The 20,263-nt window shown below is 49.8% G+C and overlaps 1 protein-coding gene across 4 annotated transcripts in view; it reads right to left on the minus strand.

Moving 5' to 3' along the window:
* TCOF1 (treacle ribosome biogenesis factor 1) overlaps window positions 1-20,263 on the minus strand; it is a 926,286-nt gene that overhangs the window by 704,820 nt on the left and 201,203 nt on the right. For all 4 annotated transcript variants that reach the window (XM_069654046.1, XM_069654045.1, XM_069654047.1 and 1 more), the window contains exon 7: window positions 19,813-20,028. In XM_069654046.1, the coding sequence (XP_069510147.1) occupies window positions 19,813-20,028 (216 nt within the window). The remainder of the gene's footprint in view (window positions 1-19,812; window positions 20,029-20,263) is intronic.

The following is a 20,263-nucleotide window of genomic DNA, read 5'->3' on the forward strand; positions in this document are numbered from 1 at the left end:
GGCTCCGATGACTCATCGGCAGGTGTAGTACCTTCCGCGGCGGTAGAGGCCCTAGCGGTAGGTTTTTCGGGTAGAGGCCTAGCCGTAGTTTTCGGGCCTACCGCGGCCTTAGAGGCCGTCGAAACATCAGGCTCCCGCGCTTCGACGCATGAAGTAGCGTCCTCATTTGCCGAGTGCCCTGTCGCAAGACGCTGATGCGGGGAAGGCTTTGGATCTGCACGATCCGAGGAAACCGAAGATTTCAGCGGCCCTGTTGGCGCTTTGGCCTTTTCCGATGACGTCGAAACCAGCGTAGGGGTTGTGTGCTTGGTGTGATGCGCTTGTACGCCCCAGTCGCTGGGTGTTGTCCCAATAGCCAGACCAGAGCCAAGCCCGAATGGGTCGGGGACGGGCGTGGCAGACATAGAAGGGTCCGCCTCAAGGTCATCCGAAATACTCCCGTCACTTTCAGCGGGTGTGGCAGTAGGGGAAGGGGGTTCCATGGGCGACATCCCGTACGCGGCCCACCACTTTACATGGCGCTCCCTAAGGGTCTTCGGCTGAAGGAGCTTGCACGCCGCACACCGCTTCTCATCGTGCTCTAGGGGGGAAGACAGGCGTTACACTTCCGGAGCTGGTTGATGAGGCGGAGCAGCAACGGTAATGGAGGGAACGCGTATAGAAACAGGCCGTCCCAGGGGAACGAGAAAGCATCACCCATGCTCCTCGGCTGCGGGAACCTGCAGGCGAACCTCTGGCACTTTGAGTTTGTTGCTGTCGCGAAAAGGTCGATCCGGGGTTTGCCCCATCGTCGAAAGAGCCGATACACCTGGTCCTGACGTAGTTCCCACTCGTGGCACGAGCGCAGCTCCCTGCTGAGTGAGTCCGCAATGGTGCTTTTTATTCCTGCCAAGTGGAGGGAACCAGAAACATCCCCTAGGCGACGGCCCAGTGCCACAGATCCTGGGCCTCCTTGGATAGGGCTGGGGATCTGGTGCCCCCCTGCTTCCGTATGTAGAACATCGTGGTGGTGTTGTCGGTGAAGATCCTCACCACTTTGTCCTTGAGGGACGGAAGGAACGACTTGAGCGCCCAGAACACTGCTCGGAGCTCTAGAATGTTGATGTGGAGAGACCTCTCCTCCGGGAGCCAAAGGCCTCTTGCGTGGATATCTCCAGTGTGGGCCCCCCAACCCTCCAGAGAGGCGTCCGTCGTCACCCTCTCCTGAAACGCCGGGGTTTGAAAGTCCGTGCCTGTAGTGAGGTGAGCACGGGTACCCCACCATAGGATCGCCCGACGGAACTCCACGTCAAGAGGGATCCTGTCCTCGAAGCAGCCTGTCGCCTGAAACCAGCGGGCGTCGAGGAACTCCTGTAGCGGACGCATCCGAAGTCTGCAAAAGGGTACAAGATAGATGCATGAGGACATCATCCTGAGGAGGGACTTGATGGACCTCACCCTGGCCACGTCCGTGGCTAGCAGGCGCCGCACCTTGCCCAGGATGGCCTTGGTCCTCCCCTCTGACGGGGAGGCCAATTGCCCCACTGCATTGAGCTTCGCGCCCAGAAACAGTGCTACTTCAACGGAACCAGGTGGGTTTTGGGGTAGTTGATGGCGAACCCCAGTTCTGTGAGCAGCTGGACGGTCCTCGCTGTGTGTTCGACGGCAAGTTCCCTTCCCTTGCCCGGATTAGCCAGTCGTCCAGGTAGGGGTAGACGTGGATCCCCTGCAGGCGCAGCCACTGGTGCCAGGCACTTGGTGAATACCCTGGGTGGCGACTTTAATCCGAACGGCAGGGCTCTGAATTGGTAGAGGCGTCCCTGAACCACGAACCTGAGAAACCTCCTGTGCCCTTTTAGAATGGGGATGTGGAAGTAAGCATCCTCCAGGTCCAACGACGAAAGGAAGTCGCTCCTCCAGCTGTCCCAGCACGTGCTGGAGGGTGACCATCCTGAATTTCTGCGCCTTGATGTATTTGTTTAACCAACGCAGGTCCAGGATGGAGCGCCAACCGCCCGTCTTCTTTCTGATGAGGAAGTATCTCAAGTACGCCCCGGAGCCTCCTGGGGACGAGCTCGATGGCACTTTTCTTGAGCATCGCCCTTACCTCCAACATCAGTTGCGGGACGCGATTCTCCTTCCTGGCAACGGGAGGAATGCGAGGGCACTTCTTTTGGAATTCCAGCGAGTGCCCGTTGGCCAGGGTGTCCAGCACCCAACGGTCGGTGGAGATGGACTCCCACACGCTGACGAACTTCGTCAGCCGGCCTCCCACCGGGGTGCTTCGGTGGGGTCCCGACGACACGGCCGGGTCAGTCCTGCTTGGATGCGGCCTTGCCTCCTTGGTGACGACTTCGGGATTCCCCCTTGCTTGCCGCGACCTCTGTAGGCCTCCTGGGAAGAGGAGTGGGCCGCCTGGCGTTAAGTGGAGGAGCCACCGCTGGATCCTTTGGAGGCACCCCGTCTGCCTCCGGAGCTCCGAAAGGGCTGTCGTTGTTGAAGTACCCTTAAGGCCCAGGCCGTCTCAGAGTCAGTCTTGATGGCCTGTAGAGACTCGTCCACCGCCTTACCAAAAAGTTTGTTGCCGTCGAACGGCATATCCAACACTCTGGTCTGGACGTCCTGGCGAAAGTCTGTCGCCTTGAGCCATCCTCGTCGTCGGAGGCAAACTCCGTTGCCCAGTTGGCGAAATCCGGTATCGGCAATGTCTGTTGCCACCGTTATGGCGTGATCCGACGCCACCTTGCCTTCCTGCAGAATTTGTAGGGCCTCCGCCCTCTTGTCAGATAGGAAGTCTAGCAGGGGAGGTATCTTTAACCAGAGCTCCCGGTCGTAGCGGCCACGATTGCTAGGGCATTGGCCGCCTTAATCGTCGTCGCCGCCATGACGACTCGTCGTCTCATGGAGTCAAACTTGCCCTCGCTGTCCGGCGGGGAAGTCGAAGTTGAAGCCGCCGCACCCGCTGCTTTCTTCTTAGCAGCTGCCGAGACGACAGAGTCCGGCGTGGGCTGGGACCTGAGGCACAAGTGGGCAGCATCGGGGACTCAGTATTTCTTCTCTTACCGGTCCCTCTTGGCGGATGTCGTGGAAGGGTTCTTGAGAACAGCAAGCCACTCGTCCCAGATGTAGTCAAGCAAAGGCACTGCGATGACAGTCTTCCTCTTGGCCTCTCGTCGTTGGTAAAGAAACCCTTCCTTTTTTTGTTCAGGGCAGATGTTAAGGAAAATTCTCTTTAGGCTGAATTTCCTAACCTAGCGAGTCCCCCAGCAGCTTTGCTGGATTTCTGGAGTTTGTTTTTTTCCTCCTGCCAAGAGTGAGACTTTTTTTTTCTCCCACTCTTGGACATGATTTATGGTGTTCCTTTGACTGTTAATGTGTTTTATGGGCTATGGGGTCCTTTACTCCATAGGGCCTCGTGTTATTATGTGTGTTCCACAGCACCCTCCGTGCAGTGTCATAGTGACCCCACCACCATAGACTCCATGCCCTGGGACTGACTACTGTCTCCCAGGGCATGAAAAGTCACCATTGGCTTTACTAGTGCCAAATTATTAACAGAAACCAGTACAAACCATCATATTGTGGATGTACTGGTCGAGGCAATTCAATTGCCCCGTGGTCTGTTAGTCGAGGGTGCACGTCTCCGTCCCCCCCTGATCGAGATTTGGCTCGTGGCAGTGGAAACTACTTTTTATATTCGACGCAAATATTTTCCTATGGGATTTTTCCATTGTTCGAGGCTACCAACTTTAATTATTTAATTCTCATAGCCTCGAACATACCGCCGGTTTATTTATTAATTCGCCGGTTGGTATTTTTTGCCAGGACTCTATTCTAAAATGGCGTTTGTGTTCTCTTCTGTGACTCTAACCCAAGTCGAGCCCTTTGTTCAACTTTTTGGCGGGCTTCTCCACAGAAGCCTCCATAAGTGGTGCCACTCTGTCTGGGTACCACAGGGGGTGTGGGTTTAGGCACCCTGGACTGAGTTACCTTGGTAACTCAAGTCGCACTCTTGTGTGATTGGCCGGCCGGCTCACCACTTATGTTTGATTGACAGCTAGGCTGAGTGAATGGGGGTATGCTGCATAAAAGCAGGGCTTTGGGGACTGGAACTTCAGAAGTCGCCACAGGACCGGAGAATCCGACGAGGGAGAAGCTGAGCCGACCTACCATGACGACGCCACCGGTGGAGCCCTGCGAAACCGACTAACCACTTCCCGACGACAGAAGAACTCCCGGCTGGAGAGGTTTCTTCTCTTGACTGGTGGGCACAACCAGTTTTTCCTTCCTTCTTCGCACCTCAGACCGGTTTGTGGTCGAACTGCCCGTGCCAAGCACCCCGGCGGCCGGATAGCCACTCATCACTGAACCGCGAATCAACGGACCGCGCTTGCATCCGCTGCCAGCAACAACTGCCCCCGCTGGAGCCTTCTCACCACTTTAAGGTACCGTGTCCCCCAGCCTCCCTTTCTAAAGATTGCTGCAAGGTAATAATAACTCCTTAACCTTCTGGACTGGGCTGGCCGCCTTGACCCTCTAACTGGTCCCTTTCTTTGGTCCAACTCCTTTTTGAACCATTACAAGACTTTTGTGCACTGTAAGTGTGTGACCTTGGACACATTTCGTTTTGATCCTCTGAAAGCGGATCCGGCCTATTGAACTCTAACTTCACGGTTTTACTTTGCCTTCCCCTGTTATGTTCTTGTAAAAGTGTTGGGATCTGTTTCAACTTGTTCTCTGCTTTTCTCTCCCTTTTAAAAACGAATTAGAGTGCCATCTACGTTAAGCGCTCACCGCTGTCTGAAAATAAGTGGGGCTTTACTTAAGACTTGTCTAATATTCTTTTAAGGGAGTGTATATCTTTTAGTGACCGTGTTTTTGAATTGCTTACTATTAGTGCCTGTGTGTTTTTCTAGATGTGGTTTTGAAATAAAAAATTATATCTTTTACACCAAGCTCTGGTCAGTGTTTACTTGTTCTATTGTGTTCTCTTGACCTATTGTGAATACTCTGTTTACTGCCTAACTCTTCTTGAGGGAAGTCTGACTGCTCAGCCACAGCTACCAAGTGAATCTGTGTGGTACAGACTGCTACCAAATGGGTTTACTGCCAAACACCTGTAGTCTTAAATCTTTTGCAGTGGTCCCAGAGGGAACTGCACAGGTTTCTGCCTAACAGCAGAGCTGGAAGAGCTCGGATGCCCTGGTTATCATGGCGTGGAAGGACCCAATTTCATCGGCTGGAGAAGCCCGAGTTGGGGCGGGGGTGATGACGGGATGTCTGCTGTATCATGGCCGCCGACTTCGCCCGTCGCCGTATCCTCTCTAGGGTCCGGCGAGAGGGATGAGGGGGTACACAGCCCTTGCGGGAACGAAGGGAGGAGAGGGGTGGACTCTCCTCCGCTTGTTCGGAGGGTTTCCCGACGGGCCTGGTTCTGGATCCTCCGTCGGGGTCCATGGTAATCTCGTCCTTATCTCGGTACATAAGGATTGGATCGCCTACAAAATGTCCGCCAAGCTATCCTGGGGCTCGGGTAATGGCTGCGACGGACGGGATGGCCGCTCCACTGGGCCCTCTTCGATCACGTCAGCAGGGACCGTCCCCTGGGATCGAACCTTCTTGAACCTCTCGTTGAGGCCTATGAATCTCTCGTTGATGCTCTTCTCGGTTTCCACCAGCTATCCACTTCGATAGAGGCCTTTGCCGGCTGGATCAAAGCCCTCACCACCTTAGGTGCGTCCTGGGCCTTCGCCTTGGGGGGAGGGTCAGCGCCTCGCTCCCCCTTAGGGATCGACCGGAGCCGCTCCAGCAGTTTACCCAGGTTCTCGGACTTCCTCTTCCCCCGAACCAGAGCGCTGGCTCGTGGTTGAACGTGCCGGGGAAGTCGCGCCCTGCCTGGAAGCCGAAGAGCCTGACCTTTCGGCACTCCCGGTGCCCGCGGACTCGCGGTGCTTGGCCTTCTGTTGGGCCCCAGTCACTGGGGCGCCCTCACAGGCATTAGAAGCCCGCTCAGACTTTTTCTTTGCCTTTTTACCTGCTGTGCCCTTCTCCAGCCAGGCTGCGAGGTGGGAACGACGATCTTGTTTGGTCCGTTGCGAAAGGTTCTTGCAGAACGCACAGTCCTTCTCCACGTGCGTCTTGTCCTCATGAAGGCAGTAGAGATATTGCGAATGCTCGTTCTCCTTGAAAACGTTTTGTAATCCGCATCCAGGGCAGCACCTGAACAGCTTGGATCCGGGCATCGAGCTTCTCTTGTGCTGGGCCATGTCCTTTGAGGTCGGCCGCAGATCTTCCGGAATCCTCCAAGAAGCGTAAACTCGATGAAAACTTCACCCTTGAGGGGCGTAGAAGAATTCCGAAACGGGTCCCCGTTATCGGAAGTAGAAACGGTGGAGCTTGAGGCTCAATTAAATCGAAAAAATGAGAAAATCTCCGGAAAAAGCGTGAAAACGCAGCAAAAACGAGAGCTAAAGCACGAGGACTCCCAACACTTGAGCATGCGGTAAAAATCTGAGGATGGCTGCCAGAGGCGGGGCTTAGGGAGAGGGCAATCATTGGCTGGGGGCAGTATGACCCAGAGATCAGTGATTGGTTACTACCAAGAAGGACAGATCAGAAACGGATACAGATTTTTTCTTTACCGAGGATTCCCAGCCTGACGGGGAATATTCATGAGCATGTGAATCCATGCCAGACCCCATGCTGGAGAACACAAGCAACAACCATATGAGAACAGAAATGAGCATACATGCCCAACACTACCAACAACCTTACCCACTTAGAATATAACCAGGTCACAGCAAAGAAACTGGCATAAAAGGGCTGGCCAAATACAAAGATGGAAACACGAAAGAAGCTAACTTAGCAGAATGACAGAGATGAGACAGGCTTAGGTCACTGAAACTTAATCACCGAAAAGGAAACTACCTTCTCTAAATCATGAAGGAAACACAATAGGAATACACATCTCCTAACAACAAGGATACTAACCAATCCCAAAACTACTAAACCTCACAGCTCCCCACACCTCTCACACTCTAATCAAACACAACCAGACCTCTTACAACCACAGCAACATGCACGCACCTCACCACACCCCAACAACCAGACAGACACAGACCCGCAAGCAACAGCACATGACGGACTTGGAACCCATAACACCAAAATTCTCAGCGAACGGTGTTAACCAAAGCAAAGCTGCCAACAGTACTTCACAGCTCCCTTGCTCTTCTCCAAACTTTATCCCACTAACACGCCTAACCTACCCCCAAGCCCCCTTTGTTTCAGATCTGCCAGATGACCACTACGGTGGTGATAATGTTAAAGGATATTTGTACCGCGCACTAACCTACAACTTTCGAAGACTCACTTGGGACACAGGGCTCCAACTCTTAGTATAGGCCTGAACCACGCAAGTATGTTGGTAGCAATAGGCTCATCCTAGGAGGAAGAAGAGGGCTATAAACCTACAGGCCAAAGAAACACTAGCACACCAACAGTTACATAAAAATAAAGGTTTATTTTATATATACACTAAGGTAAAAGTAAGTACTAACACACAATAAGTAACTTTAGATAAACCAATGCATTATTCAAAGGAAACCACTTTGAAATACTTTTCAGAATGTCAGTATGCCGTTCAAAGGTAAGTAAAATACTTTTGTAATAACTATTTCAGGTAAGATAAAATGAAACAAAACCAACCCAAGGTAAGTAAATACTTGGCAATTTCATAGAGGCCCATCACTTTAGAAGGCCATCCCCATCTAGTTATGATTGTGTCAGAGTCGAATTGAAGGGAAAAACCAGTAAGGCAAAGCTGTAGAAAGTTAAAAAGTTCCAGATGAAGTCTTCTGTGGCAAGTAAGTAAACTGTTTTAGGAAAAAAGGGGGTCAGGGACTTCAGAGAAGGCTCCCTCTAGGCTCGCAGGGGTGTAGGCCTGTGCGAACTTGTATTGGCAAACTCCCCAAACACACAAATCAGCACTCCAGCAACACAGGAGCAGCAATTCAGCTCTAGGCAAGTTCTACCAAGAGTCTGACAGTACCTTAGGAGTGAAGAGGTTGGAGCACTGTGCAGCAGCAGACCCCGTCACCAGATTCTTGGTCAGGCGGACAAAATAAGGGACACTGGAGTAGATCTTGCAGCAGCAGTTGTTGGGGAGAATTCTCAAATTTGCAAATTCCCTTCACCTTAGAGACCCCCAGCAACTCTGCTGGATTTTGAGGACTTGATTTTTATAACCCAGAGAGTGTGACCACTCGTGAATTTTAATGTGAATTGTAACTCTGCGTTTCTTTTGGTTATGGAGCCTGACAAATTCCATAGGCATCTTTTACATTGTGTCACGCAGCACCTTCAGTGCAGTGGCACAGGGAAGTCTGATTTCCCATGGGTTAAATACCTTCTCTGGGATAAACTACCGTTTCCCAGAGCAGTAAAGTGAAATTGACTTTACTTACCATTGTAACTTTCTAGACCCAGGAGACACTATCCTACAATAGAGTGCTGGAGGGGTTATGTAGTATCCTCTGTGTCTAGATGCTCATGTAACATTTTTAAGTTATCCTTTCCTCACAGAATGGCTGGTGGAAGTGGTTTCGTTTTTAAACTACCATGGTTTGCATTTACTGCGGCTGTTCGCAGCTCCGATAAAGCAACCGCGGGAGCCATCTTTTTCAAAATAGCGCAGAGCCATCTTTGACAAAATGGTCCCTGGTCTTTTTCGGCATGTCTTTGTGGAAGGGTCCTTCTAGAGATTTTCTCTGCGTGTCAAACCAGGTTTGGTCTCTGTTAATTTCCCCTTTGGCGGGATACAGGAGTGAAGCCCGCCTCTGGCTATAGAGTGTCTGGGGTAGACAGTTTATCCCAGAGAAGGTATCTAAACCTTTGGGAAGTCTAAAAGACATCCCTGTGTCACTGCACTGAGGGTGCTGGTAACACACATGAAGATACTTTCCTTCTTAAAACTTAAGTGACCAGCCAAAGGAATGTCATGGGCTAACTGTAGAAACTGTTGTTTTATCTCCTGAGGCACTACAAGTCTTCTGTAGTCCCCTGGGATAGACTCAGTAGGTTCACTGTAGACAAGGCCATCCTCCCAGTACAACCTGTGCTTCCCTGGCTCTTGCCCTTCCAGCTGGGAAGCTTCCTGTTGGCGAAGTCCTTCAAGAGTAGGACACTCTGACATCTGCTGAAGTCTGCACTACAGGGGCCCCCTCCTGCCAGTAAAGACTGCAGCTCAGGGTGGTCTTTAAGATCCAGATCTCCAACAGTGGGAATGTCTTCTTCCAGCTCTGAATCTTCAGCAGCTGATTCAACGTCTCCTGGTCTCAGCCTAATCTGGTGGAGCAGTCACAAGTGTGACTTTGGACTGTCTTCTCAGGGATGTCCTTGTTGGATGCACAGGAGTGCTACCCTTCTTGTTTCCTGAGACCTTGGGTTTACCAATCCCCTTTTTCCTGGAAATAGAAGTTGGCATTTCCTGTAACAACCACTTCAGAGTCATCTAGGGTGAGCTGTCTGGCCTTCCTTGTCTGCTCCAGTTTCCTTTTGCTGGGAGGTATGGGGGTGCTTGATACAACTCCAAGAGTTTAAGTCCCCAGCAGGACTCTCCCAGGCACCTCACTTTGTACACTGACTGGTATTCTTACAGTCATTGTTGCACTGGATGAGAGCTGGTAGTCTTGGAAGCATTTGGACAGGGCCTCCAGCAAGCTTGGTGAGGCCTTTGGGTGCCTTAGCGACATCTTCGGGTTTGAAAAAGGTTTTATCCACCACTGTAATGCTGCCCCCAGTGTCTCCAATGGCAGGGGTCTACTGTCCATTTACAAGTACACTGTCCTTGTAGTACTCGTGTCATCTGGTATATAAAATTCTATACATCTAAATTCTGCTGTTCCCACAAACCCAGGGACACAAACACTGGGAGAGACTCCAATGGGGTCTTCAGCCAATAGCTGAAAGTTTCCACTTGCCATATTTACTTCTCCCTCTGATGAAGGCTAAGGAGGCAGTGTGGACCCCTGAAGGTTTACCCTTGCATCTGGGATCCCCTTTCACATGGTCAGTTGAACCACAAGCATAACATTTTCCAAATGTTTTGACAAAACGGGGGCTTCTGCTGACCTACCTCTGGTTTGGCACCAGAGACAACAGTAAACTGACCTGGTTTCCCCTGTGGCTTACCCTTTTTTTTTCTGTTGGCCCTCTTTTGGATTGGAGGTTTTAGAATTCGCTTTTTCATCTTTCTTTTGCTGTTTCCCCCTCATCCTTTTTATGAGTGGCCCCAGAATCCTTGTGAGTAGCCCTGTTGGCAACCCACAAGTCAACAGCTTTTGCTAGCTTCTTGGGATCAATCTCTATAGAGTCAGCCAAATGCTGTCTCAACTCAGGAGACCAGGCATCAAAAATAGATTCAAACAAAAACAGATTTCTCATTCCTTCAAAAGTGTTAACTCTGTAACCCTTAACCCAACCATCTAAGTTTTTCCAAACATTCACACACCCAGGCAGCCCAAGGTGTAGCATGCTTTTTGGGGGGTCCTAAACCTCAAGGTACTGGGAAGGAGTTTTCCCAAATCTAGCTATCAAAGCTAGCTTCACAATTTCATACTCCAATTTTTCAAATTCCCACACCACCATTACAGCATCAGTTGTAACCTGGGGGAGCCTAGACAAAAGCCAAGGAATCAACCGATTCCCTTTGAAACCCTGAACCCCAAGTTACATTAAAACGCACCCAACCAATCCAAAATATCAAGTTTCACCTCGTACATACTAACAGCTTCCTTAGGCATTCAAGGTCTTAGTACTGGAAGACCTAGAAGACTCTGGGATAGAAACATTTTCAAGAGACAATTTCTTCATTTCAAGAGCATGTTGAATTTCCATTTCCCATTTCTTGATGTTTGCTTTCAGAGTGCATTTGTAGCCTTTTGAACTCTAACTCAAGTCTCATTTTTCAAGAGAGACAAATCCTGGACTCAGTACTGGACCTGGTAGGATCCCTGTGGCTAAAGGTTGAGGCCTAAGAGCTTGTTGAGGTAAAAAGGGGCTCACATCCTGAGACTCCTCCAACTCTTCTGACCCTTCAATAACAGTTAAACTCTGAATCATTATCCTCATAATTTTCCCCATTTTCTGGTATAGTAGGTGTGACAGACCTACTACTCAGACTTTGATGATTCAACAATCCTTCAACCAATTCATTTTTCTTTTCTCACAGGGAGATTCCGGACCTTACACATTTCTTTCAGTTGCTCTGTTAGAATGATCAGGGCTTCCTGTTTGAAGTTATCCATATCTGGCATGTTACAATTGCTTTCCTAGTGGAGCTTAGCCTTATGAAGGTTACTATTTGAACAAAAATAAAGCAGAACTCTCAATGTAACAACTCTACAATGTATCCTCACCGCCTGCCACCAGTGTTAGGCAAAGTTTGTATGCAGTACCCTTTGGGAACACTACACACAACTAAAGCAAACCAACCTTTGGTGAAAGTCTGTACTACACAGTTTTGGTAGTGTGTTGAGCAGCCAGGCTTAGCTCAAGAGGGTAAATGTGAGCTGTAGTGGAGTTACACAAAGATTCACAGTTACAGGTATTCAAGACTTACACTGAAGGTTTCTTATATCAACAATTAATAATTTGTCAGTTATAAAACACTCAAGGAGGCAATCATATAGTAACACACAAATATGACAATGCATTACTTACAATAAAAGCATTTCTGATGGTTGTATCTGCTTAGATTCACATGTTGCGCATAGTCCAACATCCAGTGGTCACTGCGGAGTATTGCATTTTGTTTTACGTAGTCGAAAAGGGGAAGTCGACAAGGCGTGTCTGTAACACTATCCCTATAGTGACGTGCGGTGTACCCACAATACCTCACGCGTCGAGGTCCCTCTTTTGGTATTTTTTCTGCCCTGAGGGAGCCTTCTAGACGTGAGCGAGTACAGAAAAGAGATATAAAAGAGGTCTATGTTCCTTCCATCCGAGCGGGGAGGAAGGGTGGGCGCATGTGAATCTAAGCAGATACAACCATCAGAAATGCTTTTACGGTAAGTAAAGCATGGTCTTCTGATGTTTGTTAATCTGCTTAGAATCACATGCTGTGCATAGACTAGCGAGCAGTACCCGGAGTTGGAGGTGGGTTGTGAGAAGGAACAGTAGAGAAAAGATGTCTTAATACTGCTTGTCCCACCTGGGAATCAGATCTAGAGTGGTCATCTAGACAGTAGTGTTTTTTTAAAAGGTGTGTACAGAACTCCAGGTTGCCGCTTTGCAAATGGACTCCAAGGGAACATTTGCAATGAATGCTATGTATGCCCCAGTGCCTCGAGTAGAGTGTGCTCTTGGCTTGAAGGGTAGTTCTCTCTTAGCAAGAGAGAAACGGAGTGATGCATTGAACAATCCATCTAGATTTAGTGCACTTTGAGACTGCATCGCCTTCTCTTCCTGCTGCCACCGAGACAAAGAACCGATTAGTCTTTCTCAGTGGTCTAGTTCTTTCCATATAAAACATGACAGCTCTGCACACATCAAGTGTATGCAGGCTTTTTTCTCCCAAATTTGAAGGGGTTTGAAAGAACGTTGGTAGTTCTATTGACTGGTTGACAAGGAATTTCGAGATGAATTTCGGTGCAAACCTTGGGTGTGTGCGTAGAATCACCTTATCTTTGTGAATCGTTACGAAGGGGTCTAAAAGAGAAAGAGCCTGTAGTTCACCTACTCTCCTAATGGAGGTCATAGCTATTAGGAAGGCGGTCTTAAGAGTGAGGTCTTTAAGAGTTGCCTTGTGCATGGGTTCAAAGGGTGAGCCCATGAGCCTGATAAGTACCACATTTCAGTCCCAGCCGGGAGCCGAGTTTGCTATCCGAGGGTGTATTCTCTTTACCCCCTCCATAAAGGCTTTAATAACTGGGACTTTCCACCATGACACTAAGTTGGGAAGTGGTGTATGCAGAAAGTGCCGCTAGGTGGACTTTAATAGAATTGAATACTAGACCCGAGTCCAGTAAATGGGTCAGGTACAGAACAATTTGTGTGGGAGAGCAGTCAACAGGGTTGATGTTTCTTCCTCTACACCAGATGACAAATCTTTTCCATTTGCTAGAATAACAGTGACGAGTGTTAGGCTTTCTAGCCTCCCTGAGGATGCCCATGCATCTCTGCGGGAGTTGTAAATGTCCAAATTCTATGATCTCAGGAGCCAGGCTGCTAAGTTCATGGTCTGAGGGCATGGATGCAGTGTCCTGTTCTTGTCCTGTGACAGCATGTTGTACAGGCAGGGAAGTTTCACTGGAGGAGATAAAGCCATCTCCATCAGGTGAGCGAACCATGGCTGCCGGGCCCACATAAGGGCCACTAATATCATGGTAACTTGCTCCTGGTGCATCTTGTGTAAAAACTTGTTGAGAAGGGGAGTGGAAGGGGTGCGGGGGGTGAGTAAGCGTAAACAAATTTCCCTGACCATGGAATCGATAGACCGTTCCCATTGGATTGGTTCTGGGGGTACCTGGAGGCGTTATGTTGGCATTGTGAGTTCTCCAGAGTTACGAACAGGTCCATTTCTGGGAATCCCCATTTTGTGAAAACGTCAAAGACGATGTCTTCGTGTAAACGCCATTCATACTCTGAGGGCAGAGGGAAGTCTCTGCTTAGTTCGTCTGCTAGCAGATAGAGTTCCCTTGGTACATGTTGTGACAGTAGGAACATGTGTCTGAGACCCCCACTTCCAGATGTTCTGGGACAGCTTGGACATTCCTGGAGAGTGAGTGCCCCCTTGTTTGTTGAGGTAGTACATGGCTGTGGTGCTGTCCGTGAGGACCATCACTGTCTTCCCTTGTAGGTGTGCCTGGAAGGCTTTTAGTGCCTTGAACACAGCCAGTAGCTCCAGTAAGTTTATGTGCTTGGATGCTACGCTCGGAGTCCAAACTCCGCGAGCAGTCTGATGGGATAGGTGAGCCCCCCCATCCTGTGAGGGATGCGTCTGTGGTTAGAGTGGCTTCCACTGCGGGGGTGGTGAATTGTTTTCCCCATTACCAGGTTTTCCTTCGACCACCACCGTAGCGAGAGAACCAAGGCCTGCGAGACCACCACTAGATCGTCCCATTGTCCGCTGGCCTAACACCACTGGCTGTTGAGCCACTCTTGCATTGGGGGCATGCGCGCGTGGGTACCAAATGAATACATGACGGCATCATTCCTAGCAAGCGCATTGCTTTGCGTACCGTCACCTCTCGACCTGCTACATATTGAGGGATCTGAAAAAGCATGTTTTGGACGCTCTCGTTGGAGGGGAAGACGATGCAGTCCTTTGTTCGAATTAGAGCCCCTAGGAATTGTTTGACTTGGCTGGGGTCTAGGCTGGACTTCTCGTTGATGGAGAAGCCCAGTTGGAACAAAAGGTCTACAGTCTTTTGGGTATTTGAGAAGCATGTTTCGTAAGAATCCCCTGTTATGAGCCAATCGTCGAGGTAAGGGTATACTGGGATGGACAACCTGCGCAGGTGGGCCGCTGCCACTGCCAGTACTTTCGGGAATACCCTGGGTGCTGATGCTATCCCGAAGGGTAGCACTCTGAACTGGTAGTGTTTGCCCGCTATCATGAACCCGAGGTATTTTCTGTGCGCTGGCAACATTAAAATATGAAAGTATGCATCTTTCATGTCCAGTGTTGTCATGTAATCTCCTTGTGATAGCAGGGGGATCACTTCCTGTAAGGTCACCATACAAAACCTTTGAGGTTTGACAAATTTGTTCGCTGGGCGCAGATCTAATACAGGGTGCATCGTTAAGTCCTTTTTGGGTACAAGGAAGTACACTGAATAAATACCTTGCATTACCTGAGATAGAGGCACAACCTCTATAGCTCCTTTTTCCAGTAGTTGGTCCACTTCTTGTAGAAGGATGGCGGGGTGTTCTGGTGTCATGCGTCGTCCTCTTGGGGGTCTGTACTTTGGGGAACTGTTGAATTCTATACAGTATCCGCGGGCTATGGTTGATAGTATCCAGCGGTCTGATGTTATTCCCTCCCATGCTGGAAGAAAGGATGTTAACCGCCCCCCGACCGGCGATGCATGGGAGGGGACCCGAATCTTCGAGTCATTTGGTGTTGGTGGCTTGGGAACCTCTAGGGATGGAACCCCAACCTCTCCCTTTGCCGCGACGTTGTCCTCTCGGGTTGTATTGCCCACTGGTGCCTTGGTTAGGGGACCAGTTGTTTGCAGAGTATTGCTGCAGCTGGCGTTGGCCTCGAAAAAAGCGCCTATTGCCATAGCCACGTTTGTTAGAAGGCCTAGAAATCTGGTCTAGGGTTTTGATAGTGTCAAACTCTTTCTTTTCCGTTTCTAGTGCCTCATCAACTGCCTTTCCAAAGAGGTTGGCAACTTCTATAGGCTTGTTAATTAGAGATGCTTGTGTTTCAGGTTTAAACCCTGAATTACGCAGCCAGACATGGCGTTTGAGGAGTATTCCTTGGACTAGGGAACGGCCAGCTGTTTCTGCAGCATCCAGAGTGTTTTTCACAATGCTTTGGTTGACTAGGGTCCCTTCAGTAATCGTGGCCAGAAGCCGTGTACGTAGGGGTTCTGGTACCTCCTCGGCGTCCTTACGTAGCTTGCTCCATTGTGCATCTGCGTAACTTGCTAGCAAGGAGTTGTTTGCAATCCTTGCGGAAAAAGCAGCGGAGGCTGTGGCGGAGGCTGTGATCCTCTTCCCCAGGGCATACAATTTTTTACCCTCTTTATCTGGCGGTGCTTCGCTGGTAGACAGCGGGACCCCTGCTCTTTTCCTTGTATTTGTCACCACTAGGGAGTCTGGTACAGAGTGGCCCCTGACGTACAACAGGTCTGAAGGAGAGGGACTGAATAGTTTTTCTATCCTCGGGTTGACCCCTCTGACCAATGCGGGTGTAGATAGTGAAGGGATAATGCGTCTCCTTACTGAGGCGAGGAGGGGAATGGTTTGGCTGACAGGGGGTTTTCTCCTTGATTACCTTCTCCACAAAGTCAATGTCAGGCGAAATCTCCCCAGTGTCTATTTCGAAATGCGCTGCTGCCTTGCGTAGTAGTGCATTAAATGTAGGTTGATGATCTATAGGTGACGTGTTCCTATTAGGTGAGTCCTCGGTAGAGGACAGGTTTAGTGCATTAGGGTCCGAAAACGCTGATGGGACTGCCAGGGCTGTGAAGCACCTTCCTCTGGGTCTTCTCCGAAGCTCCCCCCCCCCACCTATATCTGGATTTTCTTCAAAACCCTCCTCCTCTACGTTTTGTTCCTCTTCGTTGCCTAAAAATTTGTCGTCCTCCTGAAAGTGGGGGTCCTCTTCAGTGAGGTCATAAATCTACATCCACTTGGGAGGGATTAAACAACCTAGGGAATTTAGCCCTGGGGTCCCCCTGAGGTCCCTCTCTTGTCCTTTTGGGTGGTGGTAGGTTTTGAGTCTCCATAAACCTCTCCATCTTCTCCATACAGAGCTGAGTCTCTCCAGGGTCTCATGAGGTACCCCTGAGCGGTCTGAGGGGGGGGCCAATAGGGTTTTTGGCCTGAAAACGCATTGACCTCTCCCATTACGTCGAAGAAAGGTCTGTCGCCGTCTGAAAAGCCTTCTGGCAGGCTAGGAGTCCCTTTAGATGAAGGGGGCAGTTCCTGCCTTCCTTCTGGCCTTTTCAGCGTTTCTCTAGCCTTCTGAGCGGTATTCGGCGTATCTTTCGCCATCCGCTTCTGGCTATCGGCGGAAACGATCCTCGCCAGGCTCTCGACGACTAATCTGTCTGTGGAGGGCTCTGGTATGGACGTTACGAGCGTCGCGTGTTCTACGGCGACGGGTGCTCTGACGGAGCGCACTTATCTGGGGGGAAGCCCAGTCGCTGGTCGCGGTTGTGAGGGGGGCTTAAGACTCCTATGGTCTGAGGACGACACCGGTGGAACCAGCGTCTCCGTTGGCGCTGATGGTTTCTTCGTCTTTGACGAAGAGCCGTGGGTTATGTGTTTATGGGAGTGTTTTTTGTGTGCGTCAGTGTTGCCGGGGTGTTCATCTCCATAAGTAGGGCGTGAGCAGAGCTTGTCGGGGCCGGGGACAGACGAGGAGCGCGAGCGCTCCCTAGAGAGGTCTACGACTTCCGAAACGGATGTCGGGTTATCACATTCCTTGTCACTTTTCTGCGGCGGGTGAGGAATCGGACCTCGACATGGCGTAGGCCGCCCACCTTTTGACCCTGCGGTCCTTTAAAGTCTTAGACTTAAGAAGCTGACAAGCGGCGCAGCCGTCTTCCTTGTGTTTGAGGGGCAAGCAACGGTTACACCGTTTATACTGGTCTTTCCAGGTGAACTTGCCCTTGCAACGCGGGCAAAACATAAAGGATGTCCTCTCCATAGCTGAGGAAATATTTCACTGTGATAACCCCAAGGGAAAGGGAGGGGGAAAAAGGAAAGGCATTCTTAGTGAGAAACAAGAAATGTCCCACAACCCCACTCTCCCTACTGTCTTTTGGCCGGCGAGGCCAGGCCACGTGTTCGGCAGCGCCGAAGGATCTCCTCCGTCTCGTCCCAGCCGTCAAAGTTCTTACTCGGCGGAGAAACAGCTTCGCAGCTACGTCGAGGGAGGGATCTTATGTAAATAGATATTAAAAAATAACGACCAAAGGTTGAGTAAATGAATTTGCAATGTCTCTCGAGGAGCTCCACGTAAAGGCGACCAATATCTGGGCGGAAATAAATTTGAGGGACCTCGACGCGTGAGAGATTGTGGGTACACCGCACGTCACTATAGGGATAGCGTTACAGACATGCCTTGTCGATGTCCCGTTTTCGACTATGAAAAACAAAAGGCAATACTCTGCAGTGACCACTGGATGTCGGACTATGCACAGCATGTACTTCTAAACAGATTAACAAACATCAGAAACTTCAATACTGTACACTCTTTAAAAAAGTAAGTAAAAGGCAAAGGGTGTCAGAACAAGAAAACACTATAATTATTCTTAGACAGTGCAAATACTTTGAGTTCACCAGAACTAGGCTAGGCCAAAGTCAATGGGCTACAGTCTTGGATAGGATAAAGCAGTTCTAGTAAGTACACGGAAAAGTCTCTGCACAAGTTCTTAGAAGTAGTTTGTAAAAAGAAGACTCATGTTGGGTCACAAGCTGATTATGCCTGTGAGTTGCAACAGTTTGAAGCACTTTCACAGTGAGGTAAGTTCTCAGTCTTGTTTTACAGTACCTTAAAATGAAGAAAAAGATGCAGCTGATTACTCCTGTTCCTGGCAGTTGCTGGAGATCTCACTGTTCCTGGGCCTCAGTCGGGGGGACAAGAGGGAGGACATTGGGAGACTCCTGCACTGGACTGGTCAAAAAAGCTTGCAACTGGCAAACTTCCATTTCAGTGGCTGTTTTGCGTTTCAGCTACCATACTGGTAACAACGCTGGTCCTGGCTGTCGAGGTGGACTGTTCATGCTTCGGAGGTCCTGCGCTCAGCTGAGGAGGGTCAGGCTCGGTTGGCCCGACGTCGTAGGAGTCCGGAGGATCTTCCAAATGCTTGAGGCCAGTTTACAAGCAACGCACACAATCTGGTGTCCCTCTCCCTGGCTATACGGTTTCCTGCACCACTCTGAGGAAATGCAACCAGCTCCGAGATAGGTGTCCAGGTGGCTTACTTGGGAGTTGATTGGTCGTACCAACTCAAAAGGAAGAAGTCGTCCTTTGCAGGGCTTCTCTGTCGATGCTAACTTGGCGATTCGGGCCTTTAGCAGGCCTTCACCGGGCAAACCAACGGTGCAGGAGTTGCAGCAGCCGTCCACTTCAAGGTCTTCTTTGGTTGCTTCGTTCCAGTGGTCGACTGCCTTCCAAGCCAAGAGTTTCACCTTTTATTCAGTTCTCTCCCATTCATTCCAGCCCAGCTGCCACTCACCCAGCACGGTGGCCGTCCTTGCCGGACAGTCAGCCAGCCGATCACCACAAAGTGTATTTGGGTCTCCTAGGAGACCATGCACAGGGAGTGTCAGGCACCTCCCTCACTTCCTGCCTACCCTAGATACTATAGAGCCAGAGGCGGGTTTCACTCCTGAAGCCCCCTAAAGGCAAATGAACAAAGGCCAAACCTGGTTTGGCGCACAGAGAAAAACTCTAGGACCTTTCCACCAAGACATAGCGAAAAAAGACGACCGGGAACCATTTTAGCAATGCTGGCTGGGCGCCATCTTGGAAAACATGGCTCCCACTATTTAACGTCACCGGAGCTACGAATAGTTTGCGGTCGGGAAAAATCATGGTAGTTCATTGTAAAACCACTGCCACCAGCCATTCTGAGAGGAAAGGGGAACATTTGACTGTTACATGAGTAACTAGACATAGGGGATACTAAGTAAACCCTCCAGCACTCTATTGTAAGATAGGGTTTGCTAGGACTAGAAATGTACATGGTTAAGTGAAGTCAATTTCACTCCACTCTCCCAGAGAAGGTATTTAAACATTGGGAAATCTGAAAGACTTCCCTGTGTCACTGCACTGAAGGTGCAGTGTGTCAATTATAAAATAGGATGCCTAGGAGTTGGTTAGAGTCCATAACCAAAGAAAACACAAAGGTAAAACACATCAAAATACATGAGAGAGTGGGAAAAAGGCTCAAACTCTCCAGGTAAAAAAAATCAAGTCCTCAAAATCCAGCAAAGTTGCTGGGGGTCTCTAGGGTGAAGGGCATTAGCACATTCCTGAATTCTCCCCAACAGAGGTATCCAAAACTGTACTGTGTATACAGCAAGCCAATCGTACAAAACACTTCTTTCCATTAGCACAACGTAATGAGGCTCCCTCCACTCGCAACATACCAGTGCTGGTTGTTCCTCGTCTTCACTGTCGGAGGAGCTGCTGCTGCTTTCTGAGGTCTCCGCAGACTTTGCCGGGGTCACTGCCTTTCCTGGTACAGTCTTTTTAGTGGAGCTTTTCACAGGAGCAGCCTTGCTCAATAGCGGTGTGCCATTTTTTACTGTGACTGCCTTAGGTCCAAGTCCTGCAGCCAACACAGACACAGCTGGAGGTTTTGCCTGAGGTCAAATGAGATAAAGACAGAGCTTAGAAATAGGTTATGTTAGTAAGAGGTTGCAAAATACTGACGGGTAGTTAAGGTGTGCGTCACAAAAACATATTTCCAAAGCCAGAATCCAGCTTGTTTTGAACAAGCTCGGCATCAATCCAACACACCAACAAAGACAAGCCTAATAAACAAGGCCAACAGCTTTGACTTCTGTATACTGAAAAGGTTTTCCCTGTTAACACATC

Source organism: Ambystoma mexicanum, chromosome 3q, assembly GCF_040938575.1.
Source record: "Ambystoma mexicanum isolate Mex_15411 chromosome 3q, UKY_AmexF1_1, whole genome shotgun sequence".
NCBI classification, from domain to species: Eukaryota; Metazoa; Chordata; class Amphibia; order Caudata; family Ambystomatidae; genus Ambystoma; species Ambystoma mexicanum.